The sequence below is a fragment of the Schistocerca gregaria genome, chromosome 8 (assembly GCF_023897955.1).
Source record: "Schistocerca gregaria isolate iqSchGreg1 chromosome 8, iqSchGreg1.2, whole genome shotgun sequence".
Classification (NCBI taxonomy): Eukaryota; Metazoa; Arthropoda; class Insecta; order Orthoptera; family Acrididae; genus Schistocerca; species Schistocerca gregaria.
Window position 1 is genome coordinate 249405907 of NC_064927.1, and position 17825 is coordinate 249423731.

The 17825-nt window shown below is 43.3% G+C and overlaps 2 protein-coding genes across 3 annotated transcripts in view; one reads left to right on the plus strand and one right to left on the minus strand.

The window, feature by feature from the left end:
• LOC126284130 (chromatin modification-related protein MEAF6) overlaps positions 1-16015 on the minus strand; it is a 66112-nt gene extending 50097 nt beyond the window's left edge. The window contains exon 1 of the mRNA XM_049982840.1: positions 15768-16015. Coding sequence (XP_049838797.1) covers positions 15768-15845 — 78 coding nt within the window. The 5' untranslated portion in view covers positions 15846-16015. The remainder of the gene's footprint in view (positions 1-15767) is intronic.
• Positions 15921-17825, plus strand: part of LOC126284129 (peroxisome biogenesis factor 2) — a 101779-nt gene continuing 99874 nt past the window's right edge. Inside the window, exon 1 of one of the 2 annotated variants that reach the window (XM_049982839.1) lies at positions 15921-16006. Coding sequence is in view for 1 of the 2 variants with exons in the window: in XM_049982837.1 (XP_049838794.1) it covers positions 16235-16276 (42 nt within the window). In the remaining variant the exon portion in view is untranslated. Of the gene's footprint in view, positions 16007-16192; positions 16277-17825 lie in introns of those variants that run through there. The other variant, XM_049982837.1, reaches the window with a different exon arrangement.

The following is a 17825-nucleotide window of genomic DNA, read 5'->3' on the forward strand; positions in this document are numbered from 1 at the left end:
TCCCCCCCTCCCCCCCAAAAAGTTATATTCCCAATTCTAAAGAAGGCTGATGCTGATAGGTTAGTATATTACAAAACTATTAAAGTACTGTAAAGTTTAAATTCGAACATTTTAGGTTAGTCTTTACCATAACTGTTGTTGATATTAAATGAAACAACAAGTTAACTGCTACCAGTCACTGTTTATCACCACGACGCGTTTCAAAGGTTTAAACCTACATCATCAGATGGATTTACATTTGTTAGTATGACATTTGTGTGTGATGTGTGTCATGGTTATTTGGAGGAACTTGTGGCACTGCCATAACACATTACATATATACTGTCATATTTTGTTTACAAAATTTGACAGAAAACTTGGAATTTTTTCTGTTAATTAGTTCTTTGTAGTACTATATTCTCTGTAAAGGAGAGCTTCCACTTTTAAGCTGGACAGGTTTTATTTTTAAAAAATATTTTTTTTATCTTTCAAAGGTAATGCATGTCTTCACTGAAGTTGTTTCTTACTAATTTCTTTGTTACAATGTTTATTTCTACTGTCTTTGTTGCAGTTATTTCTTTTCACTTTCATTGTTGCAGATATTTATTATACTTTGTTGTGGTTTCTTGTCAGTTTCTTTGTCGTGGTTGTTCATTGCAGGTTTCTGTATTGTAGTTGTTCAGTGCTAATTTGTTCACTGAAGAGATTTCTAAAAAATCTGAGACCATCCAATGAGTTTTTTGTTTTCATGGGGTATTTGCTAGTTGACACAGGACTATTTGAAATGTCTTCTGACTGGGGCCACCGAAGAGTGAAGTGACTTTTTTGCATATCTGTAAAAGAGTAATATATAAGACAAATAAAAAACAGACTTTGTTCAGGTTGGAAATAAGTGTTCCCATTTGAAGCCTCTGTTTCAAAGTGAAGATGTTCCCAGTGACGACTTTTTGTGTGCTAAATGTTTTGACAGAATAACAACAATGATAGTATATGAACAAGGTGAAGCCTCTCATGGGGCAGATGATGCAGATTCTGCATCGATAGGAGAAGAATTAAATAGCCTACCCTGAATCAGTCAACTACAGAGTTTAGTACTGCTAAGAAACCGTTGTCGGTGAAGTCGAGTCATAAGGTCTACGCATCAAAAAAGGGCAGAGAAATTACTACAGCTATGGATGAATACATTACAGCAAAACTGACCACACTCTTCAAAGTAGAAATTCCATCTTCAGAAGAAAATGAACCAAAGCTTTCTTGCACCTCTCGCCAAGAATTTTTCACAAATATCAATTCAGCTGTTGAATATTGTGCATCCATCCTACAGTGAAGAGGAGCAAGTTTTAACTATTATTCCAGATAAATTTTCAAAGAAAACAATTTTGAAGCACGTTCCATCAGTACCAAGGTACATGGTAGACAAATCAAGAAATGTGAATTCTGGGAAAGGAGTCTTTGGAAGAAAAGATCTCTATTATGGTCATCCTGTAGAAGCAGTTCAAGTTCAAATAGTGCAGTTATTTTACCTGAAAAATAAATGGGAGTGTTCTTGCCAGAGTGCCAACAACACTATAACTGTAACAGTTGAAGGTCAAAAAGTTGTGAAAATGAAGAGGTACATGATTTGCAGTATTAAAGAAACTTCTGTAATTTATAGGAGTGACATACAACTTCACATACTGGAAGATCAAAATTTTATGCACTACGGCCTAAGTGGGTAGTTCCACACTGACCGAGAGATGTCTTTTTATGTGTGTACTGTGCGAATTTTGAACTTTGTGTGGTAATTTACAGGAGCATGTGATATATGACACCTTGATTGGGTGTGTGAAGTCATTAGGAGTCTGTGATGTAAAGTGAGAGACTTGTTTGTTTCAAGAATGTGGCAACTGTCCCAGAAAGGAAGGACTGTCTTTACAGACACTTGGCCTGGAGAAGATGTAGCAGTGAACATATGCAACATGGAAGGAAAATAAACTAATTAAGAAAACTGTTGCCTTTGATAGTTTCATTGATGAACTTGGTAAATAGTCAGTGAAAGCATTAACACACCAGCATCTGAAGAAATTGCAACAAATTGTAGAAGTGAAAGGGTGAGTACAGGCTGAAGAACTATGTTTAGTATTTGGTTGGTTGGTTTGGGGTATAAAGGGACCAAACTACAGGATTGTCAGTCCCTTTTTCTGCAAGCAAGGCTCAAGGTACAAATACACCCAACACCACACTTAAAAAAGAAAACGAATGGAACAAACACAAAACGGGGAAAACATACACCACAAGGAAAAGTAGGAGAAGGTATTAAAAGCATAGAGCAAATGGTCTGGGCTGTGTGATCACAATAATAAAAAGAGGATGAGCCAGCCACTCTGCAACACATTAAAATGTCCACCCCAAAAAGACAAGGCGAGATGAACACATGTAGGGAAAGACGACTACCAAGACAAACAAATGCAAAGAAAGTGTGACAGAGTTAAAATGGAGGGAGGGTGGTGACCTCAGAGAGAAGGTTAAATGCCCACCCTTAGATGGTATGATACACCCCCCCCCCCCCCCCCCCCCGGAATAAAATGTAAAACTAAATCTGCTGTTTAGGCACTGTCACCAAACACCAAAGATAGGGAGCTGGGAAGGTTAAAAGTCCGCCACAGAGTGGCTCAAAGGGGGCAGTCCAGCAAGATGTGGATGACAGTCATATGTGGGCCACAGTGACACCGAGGCGGGTCCTCACGACGGAGGAGGTAGCCATGTGTTAGGCATGTATGGGCAATGCGGAGCTGGCAGACCACCACAGAGTCCCTGCGAGAGGCCCGCATGGAGGTCTTCCACACATTCGTAGTCTCCTTAAGGGCACGGACATTGTTGTGCATATTATGCCATTTCTTCTACCAAAGCTGAAAAACCTTGCCGCTTAATAATGAACGCAGGTCAGTTACAGGGATGCTGATCTCCAGACGTGGTTTCCATGTAGCCTGTTGGCAAGTTCATTTCCTGGGATTCCGATGAGCAGTACGAAATGTAGAAGTAGTCTGCATACAGAGAAGGTGAGACAGACGGCCCTACAGCTGCTGCTACACTATTAATGGGCATTAAAAATAGTGATACACTCAATGCAGAGCCCTGCGGAACACCATTCTACTAGATATTGGGGGGGGGGGGGGGGGGGGGGACTATGGGTGGCACCAACTTGGACACGGAAAGTATAAAGCGACAGGAAATTTGGGATAAAAATCAGCGGCGGGCCTCAGAGACCCCACTTGTATAAAGTGGCAAGGATATGACATCGCCAGTTTGTGATGATGATGTTTGGATTGTGGGGCGCTCAACTGCGCGGTTATCAGCACCCATACAAATTCCCAACCGTTTCTCAGTCCAATCTTCCACTTGCATGAATGATGATGAAATGATGAGGACAACACAAACACCCAGTCATCTCAAGGCAGGTGAAAATCCCTGACCCCACCGGGAATCGAACTCGGGACCCCGTAATCGGGAAGCGAGAACACGATTGCGAGACAACGAGCTGCGGACATCGCCAGGTTGTGACAAACGCTTTTTGTAAATCAAAAAGACAGCAACCAGGTGTTGGCATCTGGAAAAGGTAGCTAGGGTGGCAGACTCGAGGAAAAGCAGATCATAAAAGGTAGAGCGACCCTGGCAGAAACTGCCATGGCATGGAGCCAGTAGGCCACGTGACTCCAGGACCCAACACAACCGCTGACTTACCATATGTTCTAACAGCTTACAAAGAACGTTGGTGAGGCTGATGGGCCAATAGCTATCCACATCAAGCGGGTTTTAACCAGGTTTGAGCACCGGAATGCTGGCCCTCTCCCGCCAGTGCGATGGAAAGGTGAAATCACACCAGATACAGCTGAAGAAGGCAATGAGATGTCGCTTGTAGTCAGATGAGAGATGTTTAATCATCTGACTGCGGATCTGATCTGGCTCAGGAGCTGTGTCGGGTCGATGTGCAATGCGCACTCTGTAAATGGGGTGTACAGGGTTCACTGCAGCATGTAGCGAACGAGAGGACTTTCCTTTCCAGCCAACGCTTGAGAGCGCGAAAGGCTGGCGGTAATTCTCCGATGCAGAGGTTCAAGTATAGTGCCCAGCAATTGCGTTGGCGTTGGTAGATAACACATCATTTATGTTAATACTGAGAACACCTGTTCTGGTCTGGTACCCAAAAACACATTTGATCTTTGCCCAGACTTGGAAAGATGACGTATGGTCGAGACATATCTCTCACAATGTTTAAAGCCCATCTGAGCAGGTGTCCATGGGCCTGATGCCGGGGCAGTGATAGGAAGATGGGGCAGTGGTCACTACCAAACAGGACATCATGTGCTCTCCAATGGATAGATTGAAGTCCTGGACTGCAAATTGATAAATCAAGGGCCGAGTAGCTACCTCGAGTCACAATGAAATGTGTGGCAACCCCAGTATTTAAGAGGCAGAGGTTGAACTGAGACAGTAAAGTTTCGAAATCTCTGCCTCAGCCAGTAAGTATGGTGCCACTCCACAAGGGGTTATGGGCATTAAAATCTCTCCAAAGTAGGAAAGGTTTAGGGAGTTGATCAATCAGTGCAGTTAATACATTCGGGGATACTGCACCATCTGGAGGAAGATATACATTGCAGACAGTTATTTCCTGCATCGTGCTTATTCTGACAGCCACAGCTTCACGAGGGGTTGGAAGGCACACAGTTTCACTACAGATTGAGTTTAAGACATAAATGCAAACTCCACCTGACACACTATTATAGTTGCTATGGTTCCTGTAGTATCCCTTACAGCCGCAGAGGGCAGGGTTCCGCGTTGCCGGGAACCAGGTTTCCTGGAGGGCAATGCAAAAAGCTTAACAGTTGCCATAGCTCAGCCAGACGATGGAAAAACCACAGAAATTCCAACGGAGGATGATGTCACCACGAGACTGGGAAGCCATGGAACATTCAGTGAGACAGTTTACACCTCAGGATCACATTTTTCCTGAACAGTCTCTATCCATTGTGTCTGAGGGTCTGGCGAGATCTACATCCTGAGTGTATGCCAGAATCTCCACCTCATCCACAGATGCAGAGCTTGTAGGTAGCGGTGGTGTGGTTGCCATCGCAGTTCCCTTGGTTTTGGGGACCTTCTTTCTGGATTTCTCTCGATGCTCCTTGGGTTTCCCTGGTTGCAAGGACTCAATCTCTGGGATTGAGGATGACCATGAAGCCCTATGAACAGCTGCTTTTGGGCTCTTCCGCCATTGTTGGGTGTCATCTTTTCCAATAGCAGAAACCTGGGAAGGGAGTGACCCAAGGGACTCCTTCCGAGTGAGAGAAGCCGAAGAAGACTTACGCTTCTCCGACTCAGAAGTTAGGACTGATATCCCCATTGGGGAGGGGAGGGGTGGGGTAGTGTGGGGGGAGGCGTGTTGCTTCCGAAGTAGGTGGTGCAGGAGCAACAGGGAGGGTACTGCCCTGACCATCAAAAGGGGGCAGGTGTACTCTTCCAACTCTGAGAGGTGACTGGGATTGGCAGAGCTGATGGGGCTAGAACTACTGTAGCAGCAGCACAAGAGGAGGTCATAGCCACAGGATATAGGCGCTCAAATTTCCTCTTAGCCTCAGTGCAGGTCAGTTGGTCCAGGGTCTTATATTCCATGATTTTCCTCTCTTTCTGTAAAATCCTGCAGTCTGGTGAGCAAGGTGAATGGTGCTCTCCACAGTTGGCACAGATGGGAGGTGGGGCACATAGAGTATTGGGATGTGATGGACGTCCACAACCTCGACATGTGACACTGGAAGTACAGTGGGAAGACATATGGCAGAACTTCCAGCACTTAAAGCACCACATTTGGGGAGGGATACATGGCTCAACGTAACAGCATTAGACCATCACATTGATCTTCTTGGGCAATGTGTCACCCTCAAAGGCCAAGATGAAGGCACCGCTGGCAACCTGATTATCCCTCAGACCCAGATGGACGTGCCAGACAAAAGGAACACCTCGCCGCTCTAAATTGGCTGCAAAAGAAGGACCCTGTGGAATATAATACCCAGGATCATATTTAAGCTCTTATGGGGCGTGATGGTAACAGAAACATCCCCCAACTTGTCACAAGCGAGTAAAGCATGTGACTGGGCAGAGGATGCTGTTTTTATCAAAACTGACCCAGATCGCATTTTAGACAAGCCCTCCACTTCTCCAAACTAGTCCTCTAAATGCTCCACAAAAAACTGTGGCTTCATGGACACGAAAGATTCCCCCATCAACTCTCGTAAGCTTCACTGCCATCCTTAGCCTGGTTTTCCTCCTGTGGTGACGCCAGGGAGGAGTGATTTGGGGTCATATTTATTAGCACTGAAGTTCGATTTTGTCCACTTAGAGACTACTGGTGGCAGACCACCAGCAAGAGATGATGTACTACGCTTCACAGCATGTCATCTGCCCTGATACCACTCACTCTGACCAGGGGCCCTCCCCATGGGTGCCACCCAACCTCAGTAACAGTCACCTGGCAAACCTGGCAGGATGGCCATTGCTGGGAGTCCTGATGCCCCAGGGGGATCGGCACCTTATCCATGGCATACCTAGAGAGTTAACGGTGCAGGCATCAGCAGAGTGATCCCTGTGTTGTCAAGGGGCTACAACCAACAGGGCACATAGCGGCCCCACCAAAACGGACTGAGTACTGTGCTGGATATGAGGTGCTAAGAAGTCCATAGTCATTGTCAGCACAGAAAGCGACACTGCATAGTGCAAGGTGGAAAATGCACCCAGGAAAGTGTCCTCGCCGAAGAGATGGAGAATGAGTGGGACTGAAATACGACGATGAGAAAGTGGGCTAAAGATCTCAATGCATGATGGACATGATGCGCCTTGTAGGGTGCCTTTTCCCAATTGTCTTGCTCTTCAGGAAAACTTAGAAAGATGGAGGCCAAACTCGGCAGGGGACCATTACACAAAGGCCGAAACGTGAGAGACTCCTTTTAGTTGCCGCTTATGGCAGGCTGGAATGCCTCGGGCCTATTCTAACCCCCAGACCCGCATGGGGCGCAGATGTATTCTGGAGACCCAGAGGCACGAAGTGTGGCACGACTGATACTTGTGATGGCAATGGTAATGTAGCTGCAGCGTATGTGGACATCAACTGAATGGGGTGTGATTGTTCAAATTTACGTTTAGCCTCTTGGTAAGTCAACCGATCTAAGGGTTTGTAGTCCATAATTTTCCGTTCCTTTTGGAGTACTGTGCAGTCTGGCAAGCAGCAGCAGTGCTGCTCTCCGCAGCTGATACAAGTGGGAGGAGATGCACAGGGACCATCCGGATGCAGTGGGCGTCTGCAGGCTCCACATGTAGCGTTGGAAGTGCAGCGGGAAGATATGTGCCCGAATTTAAAGCACTTAAAGCACCACATAGGGGGAGAGACGTATGGTTTAACTTCACAGTGGTAAACCATCACTTTCACCTTTTCAGGTAATGAATCACTCTCAAAGGCCAAGATGAAGGCACTGGTAGCAACTCTGTTGTCTTTTAAGCCCAATGTAAATGCAACGGATGAAATAAACACCCCATCTAGATTGGCACAGAGCTCGTCATCAGACTGCAAGAGGTCGCGATGGAAAATAATCCCCTGGACCGTGTTGAGGCTTTTATGGGGAGTGACAGAAACAAGTAACGCCTGGGATTGGGCCACGGATGCTGTCTGAATCAAGACTGCACCACTTCTCATCTTGGACAGCACTTTCACTTCCCCAAACTTATCCTCAAAATTTTCAACAAAAACTGATGCTTCATAGGTAGAAAGGAGTCCCCGTCCATTCTGCTACAGACTAAATACTGAGGTAAATATAGCTCTCTTCTTTCTGTAGCCCTACATTCCTCCCATGATGTAGCAAGGGACAAAAATGATTTAGCGTCATATCTGTCAGCACAGTACTCGATCTTGCCCTTCTTAGAGACTGCTGGCGCCACACGGTCACCAGCAAGAGATGATTTAGGCCACTTCATTGCGGGTCATCCGCCCTGAAGCCACCCACTCCGATCAGGGGTTCTCCTCATGGGCGCCACCCAGCCACAGAAAAGGCCACCTGGCATGATGGCCGTTACCAAGATTCCTGATGCCCCAGGAAGACAGGCATCTACTCCTTGGCATACATGGGGAGTTTTCAGCTCAGGCATGAGCAGTGTGATCCCTGTGTCATTACGGGGCTACCACCAAATGAGTACATGACGATTTCACCACAATGAATTGTCTACCGTGCTAGATATTGGGCGTCAAGAAATCCAATATTGTCTTGGGGGCAAAAGAGGACATGAGACAATGGAAGAAGATGACACACCCTGGAAAGTGTCCTCGCCCAAAAAAGAGGTTCAGGAGATCAAATCTAAGGGGACTATGGATAACTTGTGCACCACTTAAGGTGTCCTTCCCCTTATGGCCTGCACTTATGCAGAATTTGGAAAGTGGCAGGTCAAACCATAAAATGGGACCTGAACTAATAGGGCCGAAAAGTGAAATTCCTTTTAATCGCCTCTTACGACGGGCAGGGATACCTCGGGCCTATTCTAACCCTTGGACCTGCAGGGGGATATGTTTAATGCTTCACTGTGATTTTGCTGAGAACCGGTCTGTAATTCTCCCACGAGAAGTACAAGGGTATCATTGGAGTAATGACCAGGTTTCAATTTTTACAGGAGTGACATATTTCCAAAAGCAGATCACAAGTGTTGCAGGTATACGTGAGGACACAGGTAATGACTCAGCACATGCTTTGCTAGTAATGTGCAAAACTCTTCAATTGCAAACAGGGGCAGAGAAGATCATCATTATTTCGGATGGTGTTTCTAGTCATTTTAAAAATCGTTACCAGCTGTTTGAATTGAGTAAGTATACAGTGCTACTGATCATAGGAAGGAGCTCTGTGATGGTGTAGGATGCTTGCTGAAGCAGCATGCTATGAAACATTATCTTTCCAGACCAAATACAGCTGCAATTCAGAATGCTGAGGATTTTACGAGAGCAGAAAAAAAAGAAGAATGGTGCAAACAAACTACTCCTGTGAAAGGAATTCAAGAAGACATATTTTTGGACCCAAAGTGATGGACAAACTCATATTGCACACACTTTAACAAGCAAGGAAAAAGAAATTTCATTTGTTTGACTAACACCTCAGAACCAGCAGGATAATATTCCGATTCACAAAGAGAGAAGGGGGATGTTTATGGCATGTGTGTGACTGTGACTGGTGTACTGCAGAGATTAGAGATGACAGTTATGAGTTAAACGCAATTGTAGTGAACTTTATGCTACCACATGTACTAACTGCTGGATATATTTTTCCAGCTGAAGGACAGCAACAATGCCATCAATGCTCACTTCCTGTTCACAATGTTTTGAAGATTGTATGTGCTCCAGTTCCTATTGGTTCAACAGGAAGGCATGATTCTATATCAAAGGAAGATACTGAAGCAGTGGAACACATTTTTAGTTCATTGACTGGCTAATTTCAGTACAAAACAAGTGCACAGAAGTTGAATAAATTGGAAACTTCAAGTCTTTGGACCTTTCACATACATTTTAGAATGACATAAAAAGCTTCATAATTGAGTATGTTACTTATCCTTCAAAACTAAAATTATGTTAATTTGGGCTAAGTTTTGATTTTTATGAGTCTGTTATGTGATAATAAAGCAGGTTTTATGTATGGCAAAAATTTCAATTGTTTGTAAAACGTGTTCAACCTAAATTGGATGCTCTCCTTTTCAGAGAATGTAGAACTATATGGTACAAATCAACAGAAAAAAATCAAAATGTTATGGATTCACATTTTTCGAAAAAAATTACCACAAATTATAAAAAAAACTTCAGAATGCTACAGTAAAAGAAATTTGACAGATAAGTCCAAATGGAGGATTTCTTTGTAATCATAAAGCAATTATCTTTAAAAATCTAGAACTGTTCCACAGATAGAGCATTTTACACTTCTTTTCAAAATGTACATCTTCCAAATGGTATTCAAAGTGTCATCTTTGGAGGTCTGTATCTTGGAGCAGAATGTTTTTTGGAGAAAACAAAAACATATGTGTACCTTACTTAGTCCTTCATTTCAACATATGCTAAATTCAATTATGTCCAAGACTATGAAGATAAGATTTTTTCCTAGCCTGCCTGAATTGATATGGACTATGCCTAGATGTTCTTCTTCTTGTCATTTGGGGCACTCAACATTCGGTTATTAATGCCCACAAATATTTTCCTTGGGTGAATGACATTAAAAAACAACACTAGTAAACACTGGATAAAATCATTTACAGTCAAAGATCCAATAATAAGATTAAAGCATTAGAATTTAGGCATGTTGACTACCGATATAAAAGAAAAGTAATTAGTTACTATGACAAATACATTGGCAGATCTTTGACAACTATCCAACGATACTTATCTCGTTCCCACTGATTTTGATTTTATCTTACCAGTACATTTAAAGAAGTATCTATTTGGACAATATGTGGGAGCATGCAGACAAATAGTTGCATGTGCACAGTACAGGGGCAGTGGCAAAGACTCTAGTGTGCACATAATCATTTACTCTTTGCTTTGTATATGTTTTTGTCTTAGATGTTCTATGTTAAAGTCTGGCTCATTGCTTCACAATAAAATTGAACATTAAGAATTCGAACGAGTCTATCATTAATAGAGTGGAGCTACGTAGTGGATACAAAGTGGTGACCCCAAAGTCAAAAGAACACGTATGGCAAGAGGCAGAGGAGAAGGACAACGAAGATACACTACAACATACACCAAATGGCAGAAGCTCTACAGCACGATAAGTACACCAGAAGGCCACGCTGCGCACTCAGGTTCAGGAATTATGGAACAACATTCAACACCATGTAATGGATTGAGGGGAGTGGGACAGTGATATTATCAGGACAAAATCTGCGGCCGCAACAAACATACGAGAGGAAGATTCGCTGGGACAATGCATGAAAGTACTCCTGCTGCCATTCCTGGACGATACACCGGACTTTGGTTTTCCATGTTAGAACTGGCATTCATGCATAATCGGGTAACTGATGACCGGGAAAAGTTCATGATAGCGGCAAACAGTCTGGATGCCAGGGCAACGATATTAGATGCAAGAGATAATTAGATGGCCGCCAGAAACGCATCAATATACAACACTGAATAAGCCGGCTTGCTAATCCGCTTGATCAAAGAATCTGCCAGGTGTTGCGAGGTAAATGTAGAGGTGACAGAATTCCCTCTGAATGTTGGAGGCATTTGCGTCGAATTGTGACGCAAAATGAATTTTCAAACACTACACTTCATTCCATTTGGGCAGCACATCTTCCATCTGCAGTAAGAGCAGCTGTGGCAGCGAATGACGGATACGATATGCAAGCACTACTCCAACTCGCTGACAGGGTTCGTGCGACAGTTGAACCAACAAATTATCTCAGTACAGTAAAGGTGGAGGCGACGACGGAAGAATACAAAACGACGGCGATTATTAAGCAGTGGCGTGCTGTTACTGGTACACAACTTCAAAAACTCAAGGAGCAGCTAGACGGGCTGCAGAGGCAATTGGAGGTGTTGAGAGCTACCGGTTCGGAGGTCCTGCCGTTCGGGATGTGACGACCTCTTGTTATTATCTGATAGACACGGGGTCTGATATCAGCACGTGGCCAAAGGGGAAATGTACTTCCCTCAGTGACAGCACATAGTTTTGCCTCAAGGCTGCAAATAAACAGCCCATAATGACGTATGGCAGTTGTGTCACAGAAGTGAATTTAGGGCCTAGTATTATTTGTCGTTGGACTTTTGTCATTGCAGATGTGGCAGAGTGCGTATTAGGAGCAGATTTTCTATATGCATTTGGTATTGTGGTGGACATTCGGTTATCACAGCTTAGAGGGGGCAAAGAGGTGGTGCAGCGTCATGTAGGAATAATCGCAGGGAAGGTACACAGTTTGGTTGGAGTGACAGAAGTATGCCGACTTAGAGAACCGTCAACGCAGCCGTTAGCCATGGTGGCCCATCATACAGTTCACCACATAAACACCGTGCCCGGGCCTCCGGTCCCCCTCAGACCGATAAGTATGGCCCCAGACAGATTTGGAGACACAAAAGCGGAGTTTGAAGAGATGTTGTAAATGGGAATGATACGAAGATCTGATAGTGCATGGGCCTCGCCTCTACATTTAGTGTGGAAGAAAGACGGAAGTTGAAGATCTTGTGGTGATTATAGGTTGTTGAATGCACGTACAATACCTGATCAGTATCCGGTTCCCAACATTCGCGACTTTACAAATAAAATGGCCGAAGCTGAATGTTTCAGTATAGTCAACTGCAAAAAAGCATACCACCAAATACCGGAGAAGACAGCAGTCACTACACCTTTCGGTCTTTTCGAGTTTTTACGTATGCCATTTGATTTAAAAAACGCTGCACAGACATGGCAACATTTCATCGATGAGGTGCTGTGAGGGCTAGATTTCACTTTTGCCTATGTAGGCTATATAATGGTGTTCTCTCAGCGGCAGCAGCCCTCCACGAAGAGCACCTCCGGACAGTTTTCGTGAGTACGTACTTATAGTGTAGTGGAGAATGACACCAAATGCAGTTTGCGTACAGATCAGGTGACTTACCTGGGTCTCACAGTCTCAGCAGCTGTCATCCGTCCTTAGAAGGTTATACAGCAGATGCCTTGCCCATTAGATTTGCAACAGTTGGTGAGGTTCGTAAGTGTTTTAAATTTTTACCGCAGACATCTGCCAGGAGCTGTGGTTTACAAGCGCCACTCACAGAGGCTTTGGCGGGCACGAACACCAGGAAAAATCAGAAGCTACAATGGACATCAAGCATGCAGCGCGCGTTCGAGCGGATCAAGGAAAGCCTAAAGCAAGCAGTTTTACTAGCTCAACCAGAGAAAGATGAGAAAGCTAGCTATTGTTGTTGATGCAAGTCAGGTGGCGATTGGGGCAGCATTGCATCAGTGGACTGCTGGTCACTGGCAGCATTTAGGATTCTTCTCCAAGAAACTCACAAACCCACAGCAAAATTGGAGTGCATATGACAGAGAGCTGCTGGCTGCTTATGAAGCCATAAGGTATTTCCGGCCTTATGTGGAAGCCAGACCATTTACATTGTTTACAGATCACAAATCACTCACTCTCGCATTCTGAAAGCATATGGATACTTTGTCACCTAAACAATTCAAGCAACTGGAATATATAAGCCAGTTTACTACTGATTTACGACATATTCATGGGGCAGAGAATATGGTGGCAGATTACTTCTCATGAGTTGCGGCAATGAAGTATTCAGTGAACAATGCTACAATGGTGAGAGAGCAGAAGGATGATGCACAACTGCAAGTTTTTTGGCAGAGCACGCCCACCGGGTTGAAATTAAGAAAACTGTGTCCGGAAGGTGAGACAATACAGCTATGGTGCGATACCCCACAGGGACGGCCTAGACCTTTTGTACCAGAGAGTTTGTGCCGGGAAGTTCGAAGGGTTACATGGTTTGGCTCATCTGAAACCCCGAGTGAGTGTAAAATTAATGACAGAGCGTTTCGTGTGGCCAGGAATTAAGAGAGACTGTCGGAAGCGGGCCCAGACGTGTCTAGATTGTCAGCGATGTAAAGTGGGACACCATGTGAAGGAGCCAGTGGATAAAGTTGATGGGCCAACTGGTCGTTTCGAACATGTGATTCTGGATATTGTTGGACCATTGCCAATGTCCGAAGGCTATCGGTATCTATTGACGGCAACTGACATATTTACGAGATGGGCAGAAGCAATCCCCAATTCAGACATATCAGCAGAGACAGTCAGCCAGGTGTTCTTGAGGACGTGGATAACCCAGTTCAGATGTCTGGTACGCTACGGATCAAGGACGTCAGTTCGAATCCTCCTTGTTCTTAGAGCTGGCAAACATGTGCGGGTTCCGCCATCACCGTACCACAAGTTATCACCCGGAAAGCAACGGCATGGTAGAGCGGTGGCACCGAACACTTAAGGCCGCATTAATGTGCCATGGCGAGAATTGGTCAGAAGAATTGCCACTAGTGTTACTAGGCTTAGGCACTGTTTTCAAACCTGACCTCTGAGCATCTACAGTGGAACTGGTATACGGGGAAACCTGACGCCTACCCGGAGAGTTTTTTCAGAAGAGTACAGGTGAGACGTACCTACCGCACTTGTTAACGAGAGTAAGGGCTCAACTGGCCTAGCTTAGGCCACAACCAGTGACGGCGTTAGGCCGTCGTTCGTACCAAGAATTGAGCAAATGCTCACATATAATATTGCGAACTGACGCAGTCAAAACTCCATTGCAGCCGCCATATACGGGACCTTATAAAGTACTACACCATACAGACCAGGCCATGACTATCCTAGTTAGCAATAAAAGTGTTACTGTGTGAATAGACTGGGTGAAGCCAGCTCACTTACTGTTAGAAGAGGAGGCGGGCCTGCAGGAAGATGAGGGGCCCCTGCAGGGTGCAACAGATGGTGGGACAGCGAGCCGGATGAAGCCGCAAAAGGATACGACGATGGAGGAAGTATAGCCGGAAATACGCACAAGAGCCAGGCGAAGGGTCCGGTACAAGTTTCCGCACATTCCTGGAGCTCCGCTCTTCAGGGAGGGAGCTGTGTGGGAGCATGCAGATGAATAGTTGCGTGTGCACAGTATAGGGGCAGTGGCAAAGTCTTTATTGTGCACATAATCATTTACTCTTTGCTTTGTGTTTGTTTTTGTCTTAGATGTTATATGTTAATGTCTGGCTCATTGCTTCACAATAAAGCTGAACATTAAGAATACGAACGAGTCCATCATTAATAGTATGGAGCTACATAGTAACTACAAATATAATGGGAGAGATAAAATGTCGGAGGTGGCTGTCACACACTGTTTCCTCTACAGTGCAGTAGACTTTTAAGCAATATGAAGGCAAAAGATTGCTTCACATATTGCAAATAAGTTAGACGAATTCCAACGGCAAAAGTATTATGGTTCCGGGAAGCGAAAAAGTACTTAGTAGTAGTCAACATTACAAAAGGATACAATCTAGATTATGATGTTCATGAGTCTTCCGGAGGAGGTCAGAAAGCAGAGCACTTTATGGACTGAGGAAAGAAGAAAAGGACATAGTGAAGGATTGAAAAAGTACTGGAAAGAACTAAAATCATGAAATAAAACATCATGAGGAAGTTTCTTCATATGGTCCATAGGTGGCCAAAACTGAAGAAAGGCACACGGACATCACATTATTACATCCATATTAATGGCAAACTGTTTATCAGTTTTCTAACTACTTTGTCTGTATTTGACAGTATAACTACAAAGCAGTTAAGCAACCTATCTATCAGTTTTGATTATATATTTGTTTGAGTTATTACAGTTATTATATTAAACAAACAAAGATTTATTTTTATTTTATATCAATATTTACAGGACTTAGGTGCAGCTGAGCTTAAAAATCTTGTGTGTTCTATTAAATGCATACGCTGTTGCGATTATATCCTACTAAATTTTTAGGTTTGGGGACAAATTACAATTTATGGACTAATTCCATGGTCATACATCGAAAAGTCCCACAGAACAAAAAGAAAAACAAATAGTATAATAACTTAGGTGGGAAATCGAAAAAGGTTACAATGTTTACATACAAACATAACCTAAGTACACATCACTATGGTCACATTATTCAATGAATATCGTAACTGAAACATCAATCACATTGCTAGGACTAGATCGTTGCGTAACTTTCAACGTTGTGTATTATAATTACCGCGATTTCTGCTTTCCTCTTCACTAAATCAGCTAATTCAGCCCTAGTGTCAACAGTACCAATGTTTCTGGACGCCATTATTGTATTTGTACTAACGTAATCTATCGATTGCGTATCGATATGCGATAAAATTTAACTCAAGCTTTAAATAGTCTGACATATATTTTTAAGAGTTAACGATCATAAGTATCGCGGGATGCACGTATATTAATACGAAAATATATATCTTACATAAATAGGTACACAGAGTCTCCCTAATATTTCTCTACGTCGTGTCAAATTACCACAAATCATCTTGCGATGTGTTTGTCCGTGCGTTACAAAATAAACAGCAGACTCACCTATGTTTATATATCTTGTTTTTGTTGTGGTCCGATAAGATACAGTATGATAGTATGTCTTTAATTTCGTGTTAAGTGAAGTGTTTCTTGCGATATATCCGTAAACTAAAGCAAACAGGCGTTAACATGGGATCGAGCCGCTCAGATGATGTTACGAGAGTGACACAAGTAAGAAAACAACATGTTTTTTAAACGAATCTATTGATGACTGCACATATTGTGAAGTTCGTGCTATAGATTAAACAAACTTCGGTTGACTGTCAATGTATAGGTTCGTTTCACAAATATTCTGTAACCTAGTTCTAGCCTTGACTAGGTAGTAGAGGACATTGAGGCACTGGCTAGGGGTCTGAATGAAAAGGACCAGACGTTGACAGTAGGGGGAGCAGGTAACAGCGTGGCCAATAATAGAAAATGCAGTGACTTGGAGAAGCTTCGTACTGCAACATCACAAAGTGTGAACCTTGTTGAGATTTTGCAGCAGTACGATCGAACGAACAGAGCCGTCAGGCGAATTAACCAGAAACTGATCAGTTTATTAGTGACTTCGAGCGGAGCTCACATCAGTGGCCGCTACTTTTGTGACATGGGGATACAACAGAAGTTGCATGCAACTTATAGGCATGGGGAGTTATAGATTAGTTGAACTGATAACGGAAAATAAGAGGCAAGGTGGTTCACAGTCTGTAGAATTCCTTTGAATATAGGCCTAGGTGTGAGAGGAAATCCTTTTTGTGGTTGATCCCCAGTAAAGAATCCCATAACTAAGAACGGAGCGTATATAAGCACTTCAGTTTTATTTCGTGCATTATGTATCAGTTTTGTTGTAATTCAATAAAACTGTTGTATAACATGTGTTATATTTATTAAGAGAAAAACTGCGTAAGCCATCAAAGCAGTAACAGAGCAGCATGTTAACAGCATTTTGATTGTCTTTTTAAATAATATCAAAGATAATCCAGTCACATAATAGAAATGTAATAAATAAAGGATCTTTTCTTGACCTATTTATCTCTTAATGTTACCCCCTTGGAAATGATATCTAAAAGTAACCACATACATCATTCCGAGTGTAGAATTTTCTTACAGTGACATTCATGAAAATTCTGAAGCAACGGCTTTGTCGACAAGTCTGCATGATTTTTATGTGTCAAAATGTATCAAACATCAGCCATTCCATCCATTACTTTTATTCTGATGAAATTATGTTTTATGGCAGTGTGTTTCAATCTTGATTTGTATAGCCCTATATGATTCCTGTAGTGTATGATTGCCACTTGACTATCACACCACACAGGAGCTGATTCCCTCGCCACCTCCTTCAGGTTCAGGCTTTTCAATAATGCTCTCTTCCTACTCCCTCTCTTGCGTAGGCTACCACTGTAACTTATTCAGTTCCCAATGTGTTCAGTGCAACTGCAGTTTGTTTCATACTCTTCCAGAACACTGGAGTACCTGCCAGAAATGTTACATATTCCATAACACCTTTGTGAACATTTCTACAAGTAGCCCAATCACTATCAGCGACTACTACATGTATTTGACTAGGGGGATAATATGCGAGTTCGTAATGCGGTGTTTCCGTCATCTAGGCTATCTTAGAACACTTTTTGCTGCATTCCGATGGTTCATATTAAATTTTGAACTTTGCTGCTGGGAAAGCTATGTCTGGTCGAGTCCTCTGTGAAAGATAAAGGAGTCTACTTACAAGCTAATG